The sequence below is a fragment of the Cydia strobilella genome, chromosome 6 (assembly GCF_947568885.1).
Source record: "Cydia strobilella chromosome 6, ilCydStro3.1, whole genome shotgun sequence".
In the NCBI taxonomy this organism is placed as follows: Eukaryota; Metazoa; Arthropoda; class Insecta; order Lepidoptera; family Tortricidae; genus Cydia; species Cydia strobilella.
The window spans coordinates 11,627,681-11,647,837 of NC_086046.1; the positions used below are offsets into that span (position 1 = coordinate 11,627,681).

Genomic DNA, 20,157 nt, shown 5'->3' on the forward strand with positions numbered 1-20,157 from the left:
TAGGGTCCTTCCTGAAATCCTAGGAAGCTGAAATTTTGTACAGGCTGGACTGTGAGTGTGGCCTATCATATGTCGGGCAGACGAAACGGAGCATTTCCACTCGGGTGAAGGAACACATAGCTGATGTCAAGCACCGTCGACCTAGGTCTGCTGTCTGTGAGCATGTCATGGATAAAGCCAATCACTCAATCAACTTTGATAAGCCTCTGGTTCTTGCCAAGGAGAAGCGTTACATACCCAGAATGCTGCGCGAGGCCATTGAGATTAAGAAATATCCAAACTTTAATAGGGAAGATGGCTTTTCTCTACCACCAGCTTGGGATCCTGTAGTCCACCTGATAAAGGAGCAAGCGAGACATAGACTGTGAGACCTTAGTGTTGGATGATGCTGGACATTCTGATGTTTTGAAAAGATGTGTCCCGCCGAGTTTGTTGCCGGTCCCATATTGGGATACCCTCCTACAATTTAGGAGGGAATTAAATCTTCTCGGGTCCGTGGTGTAGGGTTGGAGCCGGCATAGTTTTTATCGCGTATATATATATATCTTTACTTGAAAAATAATTATAGTGTATAACTAGCCTTATGAACCGATTTTGCATGTACAACCAGCCTTAAAGTTTGTAGTCTATGATTGTTCATTATTTTAGTATGTGGGTATTTTTGCACTTTGTAATTTTTCCTCAGTCACCCGTTGACCACGAACGCTGTAAAGAGTTCGAAACGTCGGGATGTATTATAAATTCAATATACGCGATATAATCCGTTTTCATAGTTTTATTTCAAAAAGGCATTATTATTAAATCGAAAATGGAAGCCATGGTTCCTAAAAACAGATGTCGCTATCTCTCATAGTTTCCGACTGTCTCCCTACTGACCCATTTGGATTGATCACCCTGTATACCTCGACAGGCATGGGTGCCTTTCAACCCTTGGTTAACATTCTCCTAAAATTGTCGTGCTTAAAGAGAAAATCTTAAAAACATTGCCGTATCACAAAAATTGTTCAAAAGTGCGGTAAATATATGGAAAACACGGCAATGGAACTGCTGCCGTTCGTATCAGAAACAACACTGGCTGGCGGTAGCTCCCTATAGACTCGTACCTAAAGAAATATGCACACTGCATTGATGCGCTGCGCGAATAGCGTCACATTTCGTATTGCAGAGGTATTATTAGGCTAGAAAGCTAGGTCATGGATCAGATCGTGGGCCGCATATGACGAGTGGAAGAAATATCGTAAATCTCTCTCTCACACCTAATCTAAACTATATTGTACACTACACCTCAATCATCATAACCAGGGGGCTAAGTAGATACAAGAACCCGTCGCTTCCAGGGGGGCAAAACAGTAGAAAAAGTCCTAAAAAAACGACCGCAAGCAAGATACCTTTGTAAACTTTGCAGTAGCATGTGTTGCAAGAGTAGATACCTAATGAAGACGATTTTTTATATAACTCAGTTTTACCTAATAAAAAAACCGACCAAGTGTGAGTTGTGTTCGCAGCCTCCCCCAGGGTTCCGTTATCATACTTTTTAAATTATTATTTTTTCATTAAGATCGACTCATAAGTACTTAAATTTATTTTCTGTACTTTCCCAAAGTGTAGACGCAGTAATTTTGGACATAAGAGGATAGTATTTATGTAAATGTAATATTTATGTTGATTTCAAGAAATAAAAATTAGTCTAAGGTACCACCTATATTCCTTACTGAAATTACCGAATGGAGAGAATCGTCAATAATTTATCGTAGTAAGTCGGGCAGTTCAAGACCTCCACACGAATAAAACAAAATGACGCAGCCAGTAGTTACCTACTTGCTACGTAATTAACTATTAAACGAGTGTAATGAGTATGAATCGGGGAGTAAGTCGTAGTGAGGCGCAACAGGCGGTCGTGTCCGGTCGATCTATATGTATAAAAAAGTCGCTCATATCACATTCAGCTTTGTATTCGTATCAAGCGGGTGCCTACCTAACTGATCTCACATAGTTCAAGTGAGTACAAGCGCTGCCCAGACGCAGCTCGGAATCGGAGCCGGCGGGGTCATTGTCATCGATCGGTAAGACGTGAGGTAACGTAAAACAAATGATAATTAATAGGTTTTTTATCTGTTGCCGTGTTGCTTCTTTTTATATTACAAAAGACTAAATAATGACAGTTACCATTTAGATTGGCCTATTTAAAATTGCCAATCAACCTGTTCTTGTAACAATTTTGTCCAAAAATTACAGATGTAAAAAAAATCTAATTGTCTAAGTACTTTGTATCTGGAATATGAAAACAAAGCAACTTGACTTGCATCTTAGTCCTGTAACTAGTAGAAATTTTAACGGGGATTTCCTAATATACTTACTTAAACATAAATTTCTATAGGTAGAGGTAAAATGTGGCTTTTCACACAAGGGTCCTTAATTCCTTATGCTTCAAGTGCAATAAGGTCGTTTTTATCTGAAATTCCAACAAAAATTCTGACAGAAAGGTTCTTATTACACATGAAGCATAAGGACCAATGGAAAGCCACAAATAATTATTTTTATTTGTTACTCACAGGTGGGTTTCACCAATTATTGACGTGTGTATAGTACACCTTGTCACTCATAAATCATAAAATAAAGTTCTTATTTATAATCGTTATAATAGACAAGGACAATAAAATAAAATTAATATAAGGCCACCAGTAAAGTCTAAGTCGAAATAATTGTGAACAAGTTTGGGAACGAATCAAATTATTTTATTAAATATTTTGATTTGTGTTTTTAAGTAGTCACACTACTATATATAAATTAAAAACTGTAAAAGATGTCATATATTAAAGAAAAAGTGACGAAGCCTTCCAGTGGTGAAGGCCGGATTCGAACCGGCGTCTTTAGCTATCGCGGCTAACGCCATGAACCCCTAGGCCACCCCGCCACGGCGGTGCCCGTCCGCGTCCGGCGGTGGCGGGGTGGCCTAGGGGTTCATGGCGTTAGCCGCGATAGCTAAAGACGCCGGTTCGAATCCGGCCTTCACCACTGGAGGGCTTCGTCACTTTTTCTTTAATATATGACAACTATTACAGTTTTTTTTCGAAATAATTGTATTAAGTAGTTTTAGTTTCGACCGGTCTGGCCTAGTGGGTGGCCCTGCCTGCGAAGCCGATGGTCCTGGGTTCGAATCCCGGTAAGGGCATTTATTTGTGTGATGAGCACAGATATTTGTTCCTGAGTCATGGTTGTTTTCTATGTATTTAAGTATTTATATATATCGTTGTCTGAGTACCCACAACACAAGCCTTCTTGAGCTTACCGTGGGGCTTAGTATTTTTTTAAATAATACTGTGGAGGCCCGAGGCTTCTGCCCCGGTTGCCGTCCCCTAAATCCGGCCCTGTCGTAAAGGGGCCCACTGACTATCAGTCCGCCGGACGATATCGGCCTGTCAGTTAGAACAAAAATTTGACAGTTCCGAACAAATGACAGGCCGATATCGTCCGGCGGACTGATAGTCAGTGGGCCCCTTAACGGTTAAAAAAATACATGATGTTTTGAATTTCGATGTAATTATTTTTGACTAATAATGTTTCTCATTTCTAATATTTTTTCACCATTCAACTTATCGGCACTTTTTGACAATATTCATATAAAGAGGTTATCTGGAAGATAATGCTCGTCAGTGATAGCCTACTCTTTATCTAGTATTTTTTGCGGCTTTGCGGGCCAGACAGTATGTATGACTAATAATGACATAGATTTTAACCAATAAAATGAGGTACGGTCGAGTTCACAATAGTACACATTGTGTAACGAGGGGGGTAAGCGTGATTTTGTAAACGAGGTCCATAATTCCCGACAGCCGCAGCTGGAGGAAATTAATGACTCGAGTTTACAACATTATTTCTTACCCCCGGAGTTACACACAATGATTTTCATCACACGCGAAGAAAAAACTCAATTTTAAGCGAAATAATTATTAAATACGGTGACATTTCAAACATTCGTCCGCCATTTCTTGACAGGTTATTAGGCATCGAAGGCATTCGGCATTCACGATTAGGGATTGAAAACCGGACTGATTTTCAATCCGGCTGGATTATGGCCAAAATCCCTAAATAGTTACTATTTGTTTTATTTTACAAGTTGCTGTTTAACTCCTCGTGTTAAAATTGAAATCCGAGAACGCGAAGAATTCGAAGTGGAATCTTGATCGTTGCGAGGGTTTCAAGGCACGAGAATTAAACGAACTTTGCTCCCGAGGGAAACACATTTTTTTTTTCACAACACCAACTCGAGGACTTCTAACTGTAAAACATTAAAAATCAAATTCAAATGAACACTATCTGTGGTGAAAATAATGTATTTACACGACCTTATTTATTTATTTATTGTCAATGTCTTAGAGGCGTGTAAATATATTCTTGGAACGTTTGCTATTAAAGATGTTTGTGAAGTCAACTGTATCTATTATTGACTATGTAATGTAGGAACGAATATTTGCAAAACACATAAATAATCAAACCTAGGATTCAAACCCAGTACTTACCTCCAAAGTCCAACTTCGTAGGAAGGATACCTATTAACTAACTACAGTAACTACCCACTAGCTAGTCAGAGTTGGGTCAAAATTATTTTCGTTGTCTCACTCTGTCACGCTTCATTTTTGTCTTTTATCAAATAAATAAATAAAGTTTAATGCTATTGCATGTCCTTCTAGCTGTAGATTATGATTTTATTGAGAAAAGAAAAATAAAGTTGCATTTTATTCACATGTGAGGCAAAGTAATCAAATGCAAATAATGAGTTGTTTAAATTCTTAGGTTTGCTGGTAGAATTGCCTTTTAAATGATGATTTTGAATGAAACATATTTAATAACATTCATTTTGAATCGATTTGCTCTGATTTTGTTTGATATTTTACAGTTATCTTATCTTATGGTTTTTGGGGGCCCTTGCTCGACCCATAGGGATCTTTTGTCCTAGGGGGTAACTACCCCCTAGGAAAGATGCGACTGCTACTCAAGAGCTTTTTCCACCATCTCCATATGATGATGGAGCTCATGGGTAGCGTTTTGAATTCCTTTGGTTCCAGATAGCCTGTTCCAAAGTCCTTCATTTTTTGTCTGGCGAGGGCGTGACATTCACACATAAGGTGTTCTACTGTCTCTTCCTCTTCGCCACACATACGACAATCGGTGTTGTCAGCGTGTCCCATCTTGGCCAGGATTCTCTTGACCCCGTAATGGCCAGTAAAAACCCCCGTTATTATTTGGGGTTGTCGTTTGCTATGTTTCCAAAGCTTTTTGCTCCAACCAGAGTCTACCCCTTGTATAAAGAGCTTTGAGTGCTTTAGACATATTTTACAGTTAGTATTTTCATTGTGGGTGTGGTGAAAATTTTTGTGTTTCACTCGGTGGCAAGGCACGACTTGAAAACCTCGCATTTTTGGAATCGTTCGCTTGCTCGAATATCAATATTAGCACGAGAGGACAACAACTTTGCCCCCTTGTAAAACTAATAACTATTTCCTTGTACTGTGATACCACATCGTCCATCTTATTCCTTACTCATAGTGTCCGGGTCCAGTCAGCATTTCTTTGTGGTTATTTGTGTGTGTTTTTTTAATCGGATCATTTATTAACTTACGCACGTACTTACGTCTGAGTGTTGAACAATCAACTTGTATTTTTTAAAGAAAGCCGCTTGTATTGTTTCACCCGATCTACATCAAAGAAGGATTAAAGGCGAACTGTAATAACACTAATAACGACATTGGTAAAATCATCGTGATAAACTATCTCTATTTGTTATTTTTAGTGGTATAATAAGATAGTATTTTAACAAGCTTTTATTTAACTTGGCCCTCTATATATGTAGTTAGAATAGTTAGTTAGTGTGGGTCAAATCTTGGAAGCTAAATTTGACCCACTTCCCAATTTCTGATTGAGCTGAAATTTTGCATAAGTACATACGTAAATTGGATGACAATGCAATATTATGATGACATGGAGCGGATCGGCGTTTTTAAAGTTGGCTCGATGAGTAAGTAATAGTTGGATTGGATGTGGATAGAAAAGTACAGTCAGCGATAAAAGCTTCTTATAACCTACATAATAATAATGTACAAACTAATGAATGAATACCTACGTACTGTTGTAGTAATTATTATCATAATATTAGCATTTTCCGGATGTATCCTAAAGGCTCACGGTCCTCTTTAAACAACCTAACCTAAGAATTGGCAAAAGGAACCAGTGCCTTTTAAGTAAATACCTATGTATAAAATAAAAACGAATGCCATATGATCTTATAAAATTATAAATACTCTGGAATCATTTCCTGCACCAAAGTAAGTTCGTGCTTTCGTACCTAGTAATGTTACCTATTCTGTGAACGAAGAGCACAAGATAAATAAATAACAAATCATATTTCATACCTACGAAGTTCCAAGAAACTCATCGATACAAAACGAACCAAGGTTCGAACCCGTGACCAGTGGCGTAGCGTGAACTATTCTAGCCGTGAGTGAAATCGCATCTACGAGGCCCTTTTCTTTCACTGTGCCCGAAGGGGCCTTGCGCGAGGCCCCCCTTGGCGCGCGAGGCTGTGGGCGACGGCCCACTTCGCCCACGCCTAGCTACGCCACTGCCCGTGACCTCTAGTGTAGAAGCCGCATGCCTGACCGCTAAGCTACCAACAAATGCTACCACTTTAGATATGTGAATTAACATAACACTAATACCACATAACACTAATTTTATTATGAGTACATTTTTAGGTAACTATCAAGTTAATTCCAATTACATGTCGCTGATCTGACCACAACAAACAAGGCAAATATGCCTACCTATACAATATACATTCGTGACTCAATTTCGTTTGTGAACGATAGCGGGAGTCTCCCAAAAAAATAGGAAATACGAAAAGTCAGTGTTAGCATCAAGACATGGTCCATGTACGAATGTAAAAATTTATAAATTATATTTTGGCGTTTTATAATGTGCTTTTGTGAATTTCAGGGCATTATGCGCTTGCGCGATAGCTGTAGACGCAACGCGGCGCTATGGCTGTGTTGCGTGTTGTTCGGTGTGGCGCAGGCCGAGAGGCCGGTATCGATGTCGTTCGAGCCCTCAGTCGTTCACGTGAGGAGCCAGGGGAGGAACAGGATTCGTTCTGTTGACACATCCTCAGTCAAGGTTAGCACAATAATGGTGTTTTTAACCCATTAGGCATATGATATATATGCCCGTAATAACAATAGAACTATCTTCAAAATCGCAAATACATTAAATTGGCTGTTTTTACGTTGGGCCTGATCATCAGGCATTGGCATGTTTTATGATTTCTCGATAGTCAATTTAGTAGATTTTCAGTATTGTGACTTATTATACATAGCTGTGCCCGCGGCTCCGCCCGCGTGGAATTCGGTCTGTGTCAGTACAGCGGCAAATTCACCCTTAATTTATCTCCCTCTCCCCTGGAGGCGGAACTTGAAGTAAAGTTAACAGATGGATACGCTAGAGGACTGTACTTAGTCCAGATAAAATATTTTACAATTAGGTAACACTAAATAAAACTACCTACACTCCAAAATCATTTTATTTTGCCCTTATTAAAAATTTTGACGTGATTTAAACGACATAGAGTAGTAGGTGTATATCGAACGATACAGTATATACCATTTTTGTATTTTTACGTCCTTGACTGTACCTATCCAAATCATGTCCATGGCAAATATCATCCAAATCGGTCCTCCAATCAAATCAGTCTAAGCATGACGCCGGCGGCGCGCGTGTGCCCCTACGACTTGTTGATGGTCATGGCGAAGCAGACGCTCACGGGGACCTGTAGGCGCTTGAAGCGAAACGGGAAGTTGCTTGGGATGAGGGGGATGCGCGGGATGAACACGGCTTCTCCTGCGCCACACTCCGTCAGGATCTGCGCCTACATATGTATTGCGTACGATGTCTTTGGGATCACAATCGAGACTCGCGCTGGCTTGCCGTTTCAGCCTAAAGTGAAGCGACCTGCCTAGCTAGAGCTCTTACCGTGGTCTTTCTCAGACTCCTGAGACCGTGCCCCTTGTAGCCTCAACGGGTTGCGAGACTTTCGCGAAAGATTCGATTTTTTTCGGGAAGGCATGGTAAAGCGTATGTCCCAAATCGTTTGACATTTACTGAAAAAAGTTTTTTTTTTCCCTATAATATTACACCTTCCTTTTCAGTTTTAAGGTAATTTTTTTTGGGATAATAAACTACCCTATGTTCTTTTACGGGACTCAAACTATCTCTATACCAAATTTTATCTAAATCGGTTCAGCGGTTGTTGAATCCCATACAAATTTCCACCTCCCTTTTTACACCCTTAAGGGATGATGTTTGAGATTAAAACGAATATCCTATGCTCTTCCCTGGGACTCAAACTATCTCTATACCAAATTTAAACTAAATTGGTGCATTGGTTTAAGCGTGAAGAGGAATTAAAAAAGTTTTTTTTTTCTTCACATTTTTTGTGTTTTCGAAATTTCCAAGTATATGACAACAAACTCCCGAAGGCTTGTGGCGCCCCCTGGCCATCTCTAAGGTAGAACAGGATGTTTCGACCTTCTAACTAAACCAACTCGGGTGATTACGGGCTAGCGAAGATAGAGGACCCTGCCATTAGAACAAATTAAATTATTTTCTATGAAAATATTCTAATTTGTGTTTTTTCAATAAGGCACAGTACTATTTAAACTATACACTGAAATAAATGTCATATACGAAGGAAAAAATTACCAAAGCCTCCAGTTTCCAGAGCTGGAATCGAACCCAGCGTCCCCCGTTTACCGGACAGGTGCCTGAACCGCTCGGCTATCTGGTCACGGTGGCATGGGTCGAAATTTCCAAGTATAGGACAATCTCCCGAAGGCTTGTGGCGCCCCCTGGTCATCTCTAATCCAGCTCTCTGATTCCAACTCTGGACACTGGAGGCTTTGGTCATTTTTTCCTTCGTATATGACATTTATTTCAGTGTATAGTTTAAATAGTAGCATAGAGTAACTTATACCAGACCGGTACTGTGAGCTACTGTCATAGTAAATTTTGAAACCCCAGTAAATTCACTGCCATATGTCGACACACTTTAAAACTAAAAATGAAGATTTATAAAAATACGATAAAATGTATTTAAATATGGTATTATATTGTAGTATAATTAAATATAATATTAAATACAAATTTAAATTAGTTGCGTCCGATGTGTAGGGCGAATACCTAGGCATCAAGCCATTAACGAGCTGCTTCGACGCGCTTTAGTCTCGGCGAACATACCATGCATTTTAGAGCCTCCTGGCTTAAGCCGTACAGATGGCAAAAGGCCGGACGGTCTTACACTGGTCCCGTGGGCAAAAGGCCGGAGCCTGCTGTGGGATGCCACATGTGTGTGCACGTTTGTCCCTCTCATGTCGGCCACACATTTAAAAAGGCAGGTGCAGCGGCTGAGGCCGCTGCTAAGGTCAAACACAGCAAATACGCCAACCTTGGACCAGTGTATGACTTCATTCCGGTTGCTGTCGAAACGGCTGGGCCATGGTGCGCCGAGGCCAAAAAGCTGGTCAGGGAGATCGGGCGTCGGTTGAGGGACAGAGGCTGTGACCCCCGTGCTGGATCTTACCTGGTCCAACAAATATCCTTAGCCATTCAGCGTGGCAACGCAGCTGGCATATTTGGAACATTTGGGCCAGGTAGGGAACAGTTCGGGACTTAAAAGGAAATTTTTGACGGGACTAGTTTGTGATTAATAAGTTTTTATATACTAAGTGTATACAGTTTAGGTTTAATAGGTTAGTTTTAATTTTAAAATATTGTAATTTTATTTATTAAACGTGTACTCTATTGAATAAATAAATAAATACGTCATATTAAACTAAAAAATTTAAATATGGATAAATGATTTTTTTTATTTGCATTAATTATTTTGATGTTTTTGACCCATGTTCTTTCACTGATATGCGTTAAAATTGTTAAATAACAAACGAAATCATCAACGCCATCTATACGACAGTAGGCCAAAGCTAGTAGCGCCCTCTGAACGAGAATCAAATTTTCTTCATTTTCGAGGCACGTTTTTTCCTTAGACTGTATCCATCTATTACGGAGTTATATCTATCTTTGATTATACCTTTCTAAGAAGTTTCAAAGCATTCAACCTTTCAACCCTTCTTTAACCCCGTTAGGGGACGAATTCTTGAAAACGCTGAAACTACTTTTCCTGTATTATAATAACATACATATACAAAGTTTCAAGTAACGCACTCGAAAAAAAATTGATCTCTATACAAACTTTCAACCTCTTTTTCACCTGCTTAGGGGATGAATTTTTAAAAACGCTGAAATTAGTTTTCTTGTATTTTAATAATATATCTTTTTATGAAGTTTCAAATTACTAGCTTAAAATAAATCTTGAACCCCATAAAAACTTTCATCCCCTTTTTGACCCCCTGGCCGTGGATTTTTTCGACAGATTAGTAAAGTTAGCATCAGAATCCGTTCAGCCGTTTTCACGTGATGCGCGGTCAAATAAACAGATAAACAGACAAACAGACAAAAATTCTAAAAACTGTTGGAACGTGTTCTGTTATCGATCCTAAATCCTAAGTATCCCCAGCCAATTTTTTTTTTAAATATCTTCTATGTACAGACTTTCGACCCTCTTCCAGCTTTAGTAGTAGTAGTAGTAAATCACTTTATTGTACAAAACAAAAATTGTTAACATGAAATTCTTTATTATATGTATCTATAGATACATATACAGGGTGGCAAAAAAAATTGCATTCTCGTTGTCAGGGAGGTTTTGGGATTATACTGAGCAACTTTAACTATGGGACCAATCACGAAATCGCGAAAAAAAATTACCCTCCCATAGAAAATGGACCAGACAAAATGTATGAAACAGGCAAAAAATTTTTAGCGATTTCGGGGTTGATCCCATAGTAAAAGTTGCTCAATATAATTCCGAAACCTCCCTGGCAACGGGAATGCACTAATATGTATATTGGGCGAAGGCTTGAATCCATACATCCATAGGAATTTGTACAAATGCATACGAGTATCTACCTATTTATTTATAATGTGATTTGTTATCGTTTAAATTATAACATACAATCGTAGCCATGTGTTTTAAACTACACGTGTCCAGACATGCGTGACATATCACAGTAACGTAGTATAAACGTAGGTAATCGAACTATGTAGGTACAATAAATAACTGAATATAGCCATTTTTTACGGTTCCGTACCAAAAAGGTAAAAATGAAACCTTATGATGCGACTCTGTCCGTCCGTCCGTCCGTCTCTCTCATCCACATCGCAAAATTTTAAAGTCTAGTTACTAGGCCCAGTGGCGTATTTGAAAGAGCTCGTGTTGTACATTCCAAAACATACCTAATATGAAGGAAAATGTAAAAAGAATACTACCACACAAGAGGGAAGCCCTTATCTCTGAAACAAAAATATATGAAATTCCGAATTTAGTTTGCGAATTGCGATTTAGCCACCTTTGCGTATTTTTATTACACTTAAAATTTCTATGAGATTACACCTTTCAAATATAATAAAAAAATTTGAAATCGGTTCACATCACTGTAAAACCAATGTACATGTCGCAGCCAACTGGTTAAATAGTTAAAATTGTTCAAATATACTTTATTCATGTAGACCTAGCAACAAGCACTTATGAATGGTGAATATTATGTACATATACATATACTTATTATCTTAAGCTAATTATCAGAGCAATTTATTGATAAATTTAAGTGGAAAAATTACTCTCGGGTAGCAACGTTCCCAGACATTTCTGCTTGTTAAAAATTAAATCAATTTATTGATGTTAATATTATTCCATAATAATACTGAATTATTATAAAGATTCTTTATTTGCAAGAATACTTAATTCTAAAATACAGGTGTTGTTTTGTTAAAATATGGTGTACAGTATTTAGTCGCATAACGACATGCAAATTTTCAAAAAATGCAGATTTAATACTAAGAATTTTACAAAAAAGATCGTCAAACATAATTTCATGTTTCTAGAATAAAATCTAAATTTCAAAAAGAATCACAACAAAAGAAGTATATACATGGGATTATCGATTTCGTTATCATTAATCAAATATACCTAATACTATTATTAATAATTTCGAATCGAAATTAATCCCACGTTGTTTTGTCATTCATGTAGTCTTGTGGTATATATAATAAGCTTTAGAAATAAGTTTACGCTTTACATAATTCTTGAATTTATTAATAGATAGTTCAGTAATATAGTTTGAAAGATTATTATAAAATCTTACACAATTACCCATGAATGATTTTTAGGGTTCTGTACCAAAAAGGAACAAAAGGAACCCTTATAGTGCGACTCTGTCCGTCCGTCCGTCCGTCTGTCTGTCACATTGCTAAATATCTCGAGACGATTTGAAATTTGGAATAGTCATGAAGAACGCTAACCCAAATTAACACATTGGAAGTATTTTTTTAAATTAATTATGTAAAATGCCTAATATAAAGAGGGGCAAAATTTCAGTCTAGTTGCTAGGTCGTGTGGGATATCATTTGAAAGAGCTCAAACTGAATATTAATGTTAAAAAAATACCATACCCCCCCCCCCCCCCTTATCTCCGAAGTTTACCAACCAAAAATTATGACATTTTTACACAATCATAAATTTTTACATTATCATAAATATCACAAGAAAAATATAATCACATTCCCGTCCCATTAACATTACACAATTCGTACAAACGCATTAATTAATAATAGATGTCATATATAATGCTGGGCCATGCAACAATGGTTTACATAAATATGCGCAGTCAGACCTGCTCGCAATCATTGTCAGCATGCTGTTGGAGCTGCCCCTAACCCGGCGCACCAGGGACGCGCAGCAGTCTATAGACCGGGGTGTCGCGAACATCCCTGACGCGCTGTAGAATCGGGGTAACCCCATCAGCACTCTGAACGCATCATTATATTGGATACGCAGAGCATTGTACTTTTTCTGGGTATAATCACACCACAGGCTGCTGGTAAAGAAGGCTGTACAATAGGGCCTAACTAAACAGGGTGACCTTGACATCTGACATTAGGTCGCGCAAATTAGTTAGCCGATTTGCCCATAAATGGCGCTGTACACATTATACTCAGTATGTTTCTGCGGCGGTAGCATGCGATGCGATTTTAACGTTGTATGTTTAACAAACGTAACGTCAGTTTTTAACGTTGATTCTTAACGAGCCTTTATGATTTGTACTCGTTACATTTATCTTGGATCTTAGATACACTAATGGCACTAATGCTCTTTCTATATTATATACCTACTCAATATAATTTGATAAATACTTACACATATTTAACTGGAACTTGAATTTGGAGCATAGTTGTAAGTTGTGGATTAAAGTTACCTGATTTTATGGTACTAACTGTACAATTGAATTTTCAGACTAATCCCAGCATAACTATCGTAGGTGACCACTTCGCGATCAACGGAGAACCATTTCAAATAAAATCAGGTTCTCTGCATTACTTCAGGGTGCCTGCACTGTACTGGAAAGATCGCTTGCATAAGTTGAAAGCAGCTGGACTTAACGCTGTGTCGACGTTAGTATTCTATTACTATAATGCAAATATTTTTTCATAAAACGTTCTATGTTATAAGTGCAAATGTGTTTAATCAGGTATGTCGAATGGAGTTTCCATGAGCCTGAAGAGAGACAATACTCTTTCGAAGGTGATCGCGATGTGGCTGCTTTTATACGTCTCGCCGCCGAAGAAGGGTTACATGTTCTACTGCGCCCTGGGCCCTACATATGTGCTGAAAGAGATCTGGTGGCGTATAATTTTGATGTTTTATAATTTTAGATAGGTAGTTGTAAGGTGGTGGTAACTTCCTTAAGTACTTGTTAGCAAAAACCATGCATACATTTATTAGTAGATGATGTTAGCGCATGAAAACAACAAAGTTAAAATTCTTCATGATAAAAATTGCATGCCAATGACAATAGAGATGTTTAAGAGTTATTCTCTACTTTTCAGGGCGGTTTCCCATATTGGCTACTGGGAAAGTACCCTCAAATACGATTGAGATCGACTGATGCAGGTAATATTTTTAGTAGTATACCTAGTAGTAAAAATTAACAACACAACAAAGTTTACATTTTATTGTACAAAAAAAAAAAAAACAGGAAAACACATATCATTAGTACAATAGCGAACTTGTCCTAACATCTTAATATTGTTGACGCACCAGTCATATTGGTATTTGTATAATAAACGTGAATAAATAAATAATAAATAAACATTATAGGACATTTTTACACAAATTGACTAAGCCCTACGGTATGCTCAAGAAGGCTTGTGTTGTGGGTACTCAGACAACGATATATATAATATACAAATACATAACATCACACAAATAAATGCCCTTACCGGGATTCGAACCCGGGACCATCGGCTTTATAGGCAGGGTCACTACCCACTAGGCCAGACCGGTCGTGAAACAGTAACACAACAACACAGTAATACCTACACCTACCAAATAAAAAGCACCTTTTAATGTAAATGTTTTACGAAAATTATGATTCCGATTTGGTTATTGTTAAGCTTTTCAACAGATTTCATCGCTGAAACAAAAATATGGTTGGAGAAATTGTTTGAACAACTTACACCTCTATTATTTGGAAACGGAGGCCCGATTATTTTAGTTCAGGTAATTATTTTAATCGGACGCAATAATGCATTCTAATTAATTTAAATAATGACCTAATTCAACGTGGCATGACAGGTGGAAAATGAATATGGCAGTTACGGTAGTGACATGGAATACAAAACACAAGCTCGTGACATAATGCTTCATCATGTGGGTGACAAAGCTCTCCTTTACACCACTGATGGCAGTTACATTTCCCTTTTCAAAAATGGTGCTATCCCAGAAGTTCTCACCACTATTGATTTCGGCGTAAGTTCCAGTAAGTATACATCCATATGTACTGAATATATTTAAGAATGCATAATATTCCAAATTTCCCTTGGTAACTAGTCAAGAAATCGGTCATCCACCATGTTATGTAGCGTTTGAGATTATCGTACAGGCACAGACAGACACTCCCGGATCAAACCATATTAAACCGACCGGCTTCTTTTTGGCTGACTTTTTTTTGTGTTAACAGAGACAACCGTGCAAGATTATTTTAAATCATTAAGGAGCTACATGCCGGACGGTCCTCTGATGAACTCCGAGTACTACCCAGGCTGGCTGACGCACTGGGGCGAGTCGTTCCAGCAAGTCTCCACTCCCGAGGTCGTCGCCACTCTAGAGACCATGCTAAACAGTTCCATCAACTTCAATATTTACGTTTTCTTCGGCGGCACTAATTTTGAATTCACAGCAGGTTTCTATTAAATTATTTTGATTATTGTTTTAATAATTTAACTAGTTAAAAACTATACTTTGGTATTTATTTTAATTAAATAAAACGCGCGGAAGCGCTGGTGACCTAGCGGTAAGAGCGTGCGACTTTCGATCCGGAGGTCGCGGGCTTAAACCCCGGTTCGTACAAATGAGTTTTTCGGAACTTACGTACAAAATATCATTTCATATTTTTCAGTCGCTGTTCGGTGAAGGAAAACATCGTGAGGAAACCGGACAATCCTAACAAGGCCTAGTTCCTCCTCTGGGTTGGAAGGTCAGATGGCAGTCGCTTTCGTAAAAACTAGTGCCTACATCAATTCTTAGGATTAATTGTCAAGCGGACCCCAGGCTCCCATGAGCCATGGCAAAATGCCGGCATAAAGCGAGAAAGGCGTATTTTAATTAAATATCAAATCCGAAAATGAGAATGAAAATATCTTCGTTTTTTATTGCAGGTGCCAACTATGGCGGCACATATACGCCAGATATTACGTCATATGACTATGATGCTCCTTTAAACGAGGCCGGAGACCCTACTCCAAAATATTTCGCTATTCGCGACGTTTTAGCAAGGGTATGAAATGTATTTATGAAAAATACACACCATTTATAAAATATTACAATTACATGTTATGGTTTACATTATGTGTATTCATTGATTTCAGCATAACCCAGACGTGGCAGACATTGCTCCCCCTTCATCATCCAATAAATCTGCGTATGGAAAAGTATCCCTAAAAAAGCGACTTGGTCTGTTATCTACAGCAGGCCGGACAAGCTTAGGAAAGAAGTATCCAAGCATAGTCGGCTCAAAACTACCTACGTTTGAGAAGCTGCGCCAGCGCTCCGGACTAATGCTCTATGAGATCTCGCCGGGGGAAATGGGCCCAGGCTCTCTGTTGGAAATTAGAAAACCTCGTGATCGCATTCATGTTTTTATTGATGGTGTAAGTAATTTTTTATCTACGCAGGTACACATATTTCTAGAATACATTTATAAGTTTAATTACTTAAAAATATATTAAAAAAAATTGGTGTAAATAAGAGCTATCGATTTGACTTAATAACATATTTATGTTGTGCGAAAATTTATATTTTAAATTTATAGTTTAAAAGTAAAAATCAGAGAATGTGTTTCCGTTGGTTTCCATACATTGAAAACCATCAGGTTTCAGTAAATCTGGTTTATATCTCTCTCTGGTTATGGTCGTATAAAATGTAAATTTTATGAATAAATAATTGAAATTGAAATTGGTCACTAGGTCATTATTGTGTAAGGGCGCACTTGGCCGCGCAGCCCGCGTATGGTTCCTTGGGGGCTTTCGTTTGATCCATATTGAAAACGACACCGTAGTTTAAATTCATAAAAAATCTAGCATAACAATTTGTAAATTTTATTTTACAGAAACTAATAGGAATATTGAGCTGGACCAAAAAACTATATTCATTGCCGGTAGAAACCAAATCTGACTCGGTTCTATCATTACTTGTCGAAAACCAAGGACGCATCAATTATGGCAGCGGAATACACGACTTTAAGGTTTGTAAAATCTAGCTAGGAGGATTTCGAATATTAGCACTCATGTCTTCTACAACGATCCTTGAAATTTCTTTTTTTTTTAAGAAATAGAATGATTAATATTACTTATTTGAAAGTTCCATTCCAAAATGTATGTTTAATTAACAGGGTATCCTCAGTAATGTCACCTTGGACACAAGGGTGCTCAACGGTAAATGGTCTGTAACTGGATTTCCCCTTGAAAACCTGGACGGATTAGCGACGGCTAACGCTGAAGACGGACAAGGGTTCGAAGTACCGATGCTGTTTGACGGTTACTTCACTATTCCAGAAAACGAACAACCTCAAGATACATTTTTCGATACTACTTCATGGGGAAAGGTAATAAATAGTTTAAGCCACTTCTTCAATATTTTTTAAAGTTCCGTAACGTAAATGGCGAAATCGTAACTATTATATGTATAGTTTTGACATAATTAATAATACAGAATGGACCATAAATAAGTAAACAATATCTGGGAGACCGAGCTTTGCTCGGAAAACAAATAAAAATTCAAGAATCCGCGTTTTCCCAGAGATAAGACCTAGCTAGATCGATTTTTCGCCACCGAAAACCCCCATATAGCAAATGTCCACGGGACCAGGGTCATACCGACCGGTCTGACCGTTGCTGACCGTCTGGCCGTTTGGTTCATGGATAGCCGGCGCGTTGACCCGTTGATCGTTTAGGGCAGCGTGCCTGGAGAGGCGACCAGCGCTTAATTGACAAGTAAGGCCGTGGTGTGAGGTGTCCAAGCACGTCGACGGTTGCGCCGCAGGGGCATCTGTGGGGGGCGCAGACCTTTACCCCTAATCTAAGGCTTACGGCTAAACGTAACGTATCCGGCTCTAGATATGTACCAATGGGAGGGGAGGGATAGGCATGCACAGCCACTGGCCGGATTCTTGTGGTTTGGTGAATAGATTGTTCTATCGGTAGTTACTTACAACACAAGCGCAACTTCACCGTATGTCCTACAAAATCTGCCACTGAGTTACAAAACGTATGGAATTTTCGGAACAACGGAAATTTACATACATTTTTTTTGCCACAAATCGGAATGTCGTGTCTCTTCAAACCTATAAAATTTTATCAAAATCTGACATAAAACCACCTACCTTTTTCTTTGGGGTTGGGTTGGTTGTAAGTTGTAATTATTTACTAACGATTTATAATTTGTTTTGATGTCTTTAGTCTTAAGTGGGTGGAACTTATTACAAAAGGCATCATTTAGTTGAGAAAATAGTAGATTTTACAACAAGGGCATAAAGCCATCCATTTTTATCCGACGCAATTTATTGGTTCGAGCGCAGCGAGGACCAATATAGTCGAGGATAAAAATTGACATTTATGCCTGAGTTGCGCTGCTTTTCACTTCGAGTGTGAGTAAAATATACAAAAATATCCAATATTTCAGGTTATTTTACCGTCTTTATTCAATACTAAAGTAAATTGTACTCGGTTGTGTCGGGGGCGCGGGGCACGCCGGTCGGGAGCGCGCCGGTCGGGCGCGCCCCGGCAGGGCTGGCAGTTTTTGTATGGCAGATTTTGGACTTTTTATTGCTAAGTCAATAAGGGTCGTAATAGATGATTTTACTTTATGCTCTAATAAGCGAAAATAATGAACATAATAAGCGACTTTATGTCGTCTATGCTCTACGCACGACAAAGTCGAACTTTACGAGCATGAGAAGTGAAAAATGTTTTTTTTTTCAGGGTTTTATTTGGGTGAACGGACACAATCTCGGGCGCTACTGGCCAGGCACCGGGCCGCAGGTGACTCTATACGTGCCCGGCTGCTGGCTGCGCGCCGCTCCGCAGCGCAACCACGTGCAAGTGCTTGAGCTGGACCGGGCACCTGTCGACACCTCAATCCAGTCCATACTTCACCCCATACTCGATAGAACTGCACAATAGTTCTATGTAGGCTCTACATGTAGCCTGCCTGAAAACTGTCTAACTTTGATCGAGAGGATAAATGTCGCCATTTTCTAAGGTCAAAATAAAACTTTGTAAATCATTATTATGAAAAAGAATAAAAATACTAGAACTGTATTTTTATCCGTCTCCCGAACTCCAGGTCCCTTAGTTTAGTGAGCCGTTGCAAAGAGCAGGGACGACGAAGGGGAATGATTACGTATATTTGTTCCTTATTTGAAACGTTCCATACCAAAAGGGTCCTGATGCTCATATTCGGCATGGAACGCCACATTTCTCTATGGGAAAATTACTCTGCAAGGCAAAAATTAATGGTTTCTCTATCCCCGCGACGTAGAAGTGGCATACTTAAATGGTAATGATTTCGATTTATCTTGTAAAAGATCTTTATCACATAAGAGGATTAGGATTTTCGAAGAAATGCAGTGAAGCCTCCATTATATACTTTTTATAACTGAACGAATGTCTGAATGGTAAAAAAATATTATGTAGATTTTGATTAATATAACATTTTATTACATATTTTACCTTTTTGGTTAACCAAAAAGTTCCTGCAGGCTGCAACTAACTCCTATTTCATTGACTTTTTTAGTCTGTCAATTCAGACAACTCTCACAAATCATAGTTTCATTACTTTTGTGGGAAGTAACACAATTTTCTGTTTTTCTTCGATGTAACTTCCAAGATAAAATAAAATGAATACTCCACAAATTTCAACAATTTTGCGGTTTGAACCATATCAAGAACTTGCATATAGCGAAGAGACCAATCTATCTATACATATAATACAGCGGAAGATGGTCGAAAGTCTGTACATAGAAGATATTAGAAAAAAATTGGCTGGGGATACTTAGAATCAATAACAGAACACGTTCCAACAGTTTTTAGAATGTTTGTCTGTTTATTTGCGCATCACGTGAAAGCGGGAACGGATTTTATATTTATATAGGCTATAAAAATTCAACCCCATTGGAGAGTTGCCACTACACTCGATTTAGTCGAAAGTGCATGTCTTAAGTAATTTTTTAGGGAGGGTGAGGGGGGGGGGGCACAACTTTATCTTGATATCTATATCATTTAAGCTACTAGGCCAAGTTTAGTATCATTTTCGTATAAATCGGGTATGTCGATTTAATTTATGATATTAAAATGACACCATTCTTGTGTAAAAACACAAAAAATATGGAAAAAATCCTCTTTTTTAAATTCCTCTTCACGCTTAAACGAATTTAGTTTAAA

The 20,157-nt window shown here is 38.4% G+C and overlaps 2 protein-coding genes across 4 annotated transcripts in view; one reads left to right on the forward strand and one right to left on the reverse strand.

The window, feature by feature from the left end:
- Positions 1–20,157, reverse strand: part of LOC134742103 (multifunctional protein r) — a 91,824-nt gene that overhangs the window by 32,516 nt on the left and 39,151 nt on the right. The window lies entirely within an intron of this gene.
- On the forward strand, positions 1,862–19,003 carry LOC134742101 (beta-galactosidase-like). 3 transcript variants are annotated; one of them, XM_063675041.1, is made up of 13 exons: positions 1,862–2,075; positions 6,994–7,170; positions 13,454–13,611; positions 13,689–13,839; positions 14,047–14,110; positions 14,625–14,719; positions 14,795–14,978; positions 15,180–15,401; positions 15,877–15,995; positions 16,087–16,368; positions 16,827–16,961; positions 17,109–17,321; positions 18,697–19,003. In XM_063675041.1, exons 2-13 carry the CDS (start codon positions 7,000–7,002, stop codon positions 18,895–18,897), a joined length of 1,995 nt encoding a protein of 664 aa, XP_063531111.1. In that variant the 5' UTR covers positions 1,862–2,075; positions 6,994–6,999; the 3' UTR covers positions 18,898–19,003. The 3 variants fall into 3 exon arrangements, with proteins under 3 accessions (XP_063531111.1, XP_063531112.1, XP_063531113.1); XM_063675042.1 differs by having other exon boundaries at positions 1,862–2,070; XM_063675043.1 differs by having other exon boundaries at positions 1,862–2,063.

What these genes read in the sequence shown, in the direction of transcription:
- LOC134742101 (XM_063675041.1), top strand. Translation starts at nt 7,000, where the DNA reads ATGCGCTTGCGCGATAGCTGTAGACGCAACGCGGCGCTATGGCTGTGT. An exon ending in TAATTTTGAATTCACAGCAG is followed by an intron (nt 15,402 to 15,876) that starts GTTTCTATTAAA and finishes TTTTTATTGCAG; the next exon opens with GTGCCAACTATGGCGGCACA. An exon ending in GCGGAATACACGACTTTAAG is followed by an intron (nt 16,962 to 17,108) that starts GTTTGTAAAATC and finishes TTTAATTAACAG; the next exon opens with GGTATCCTCAGTAATGTCAC.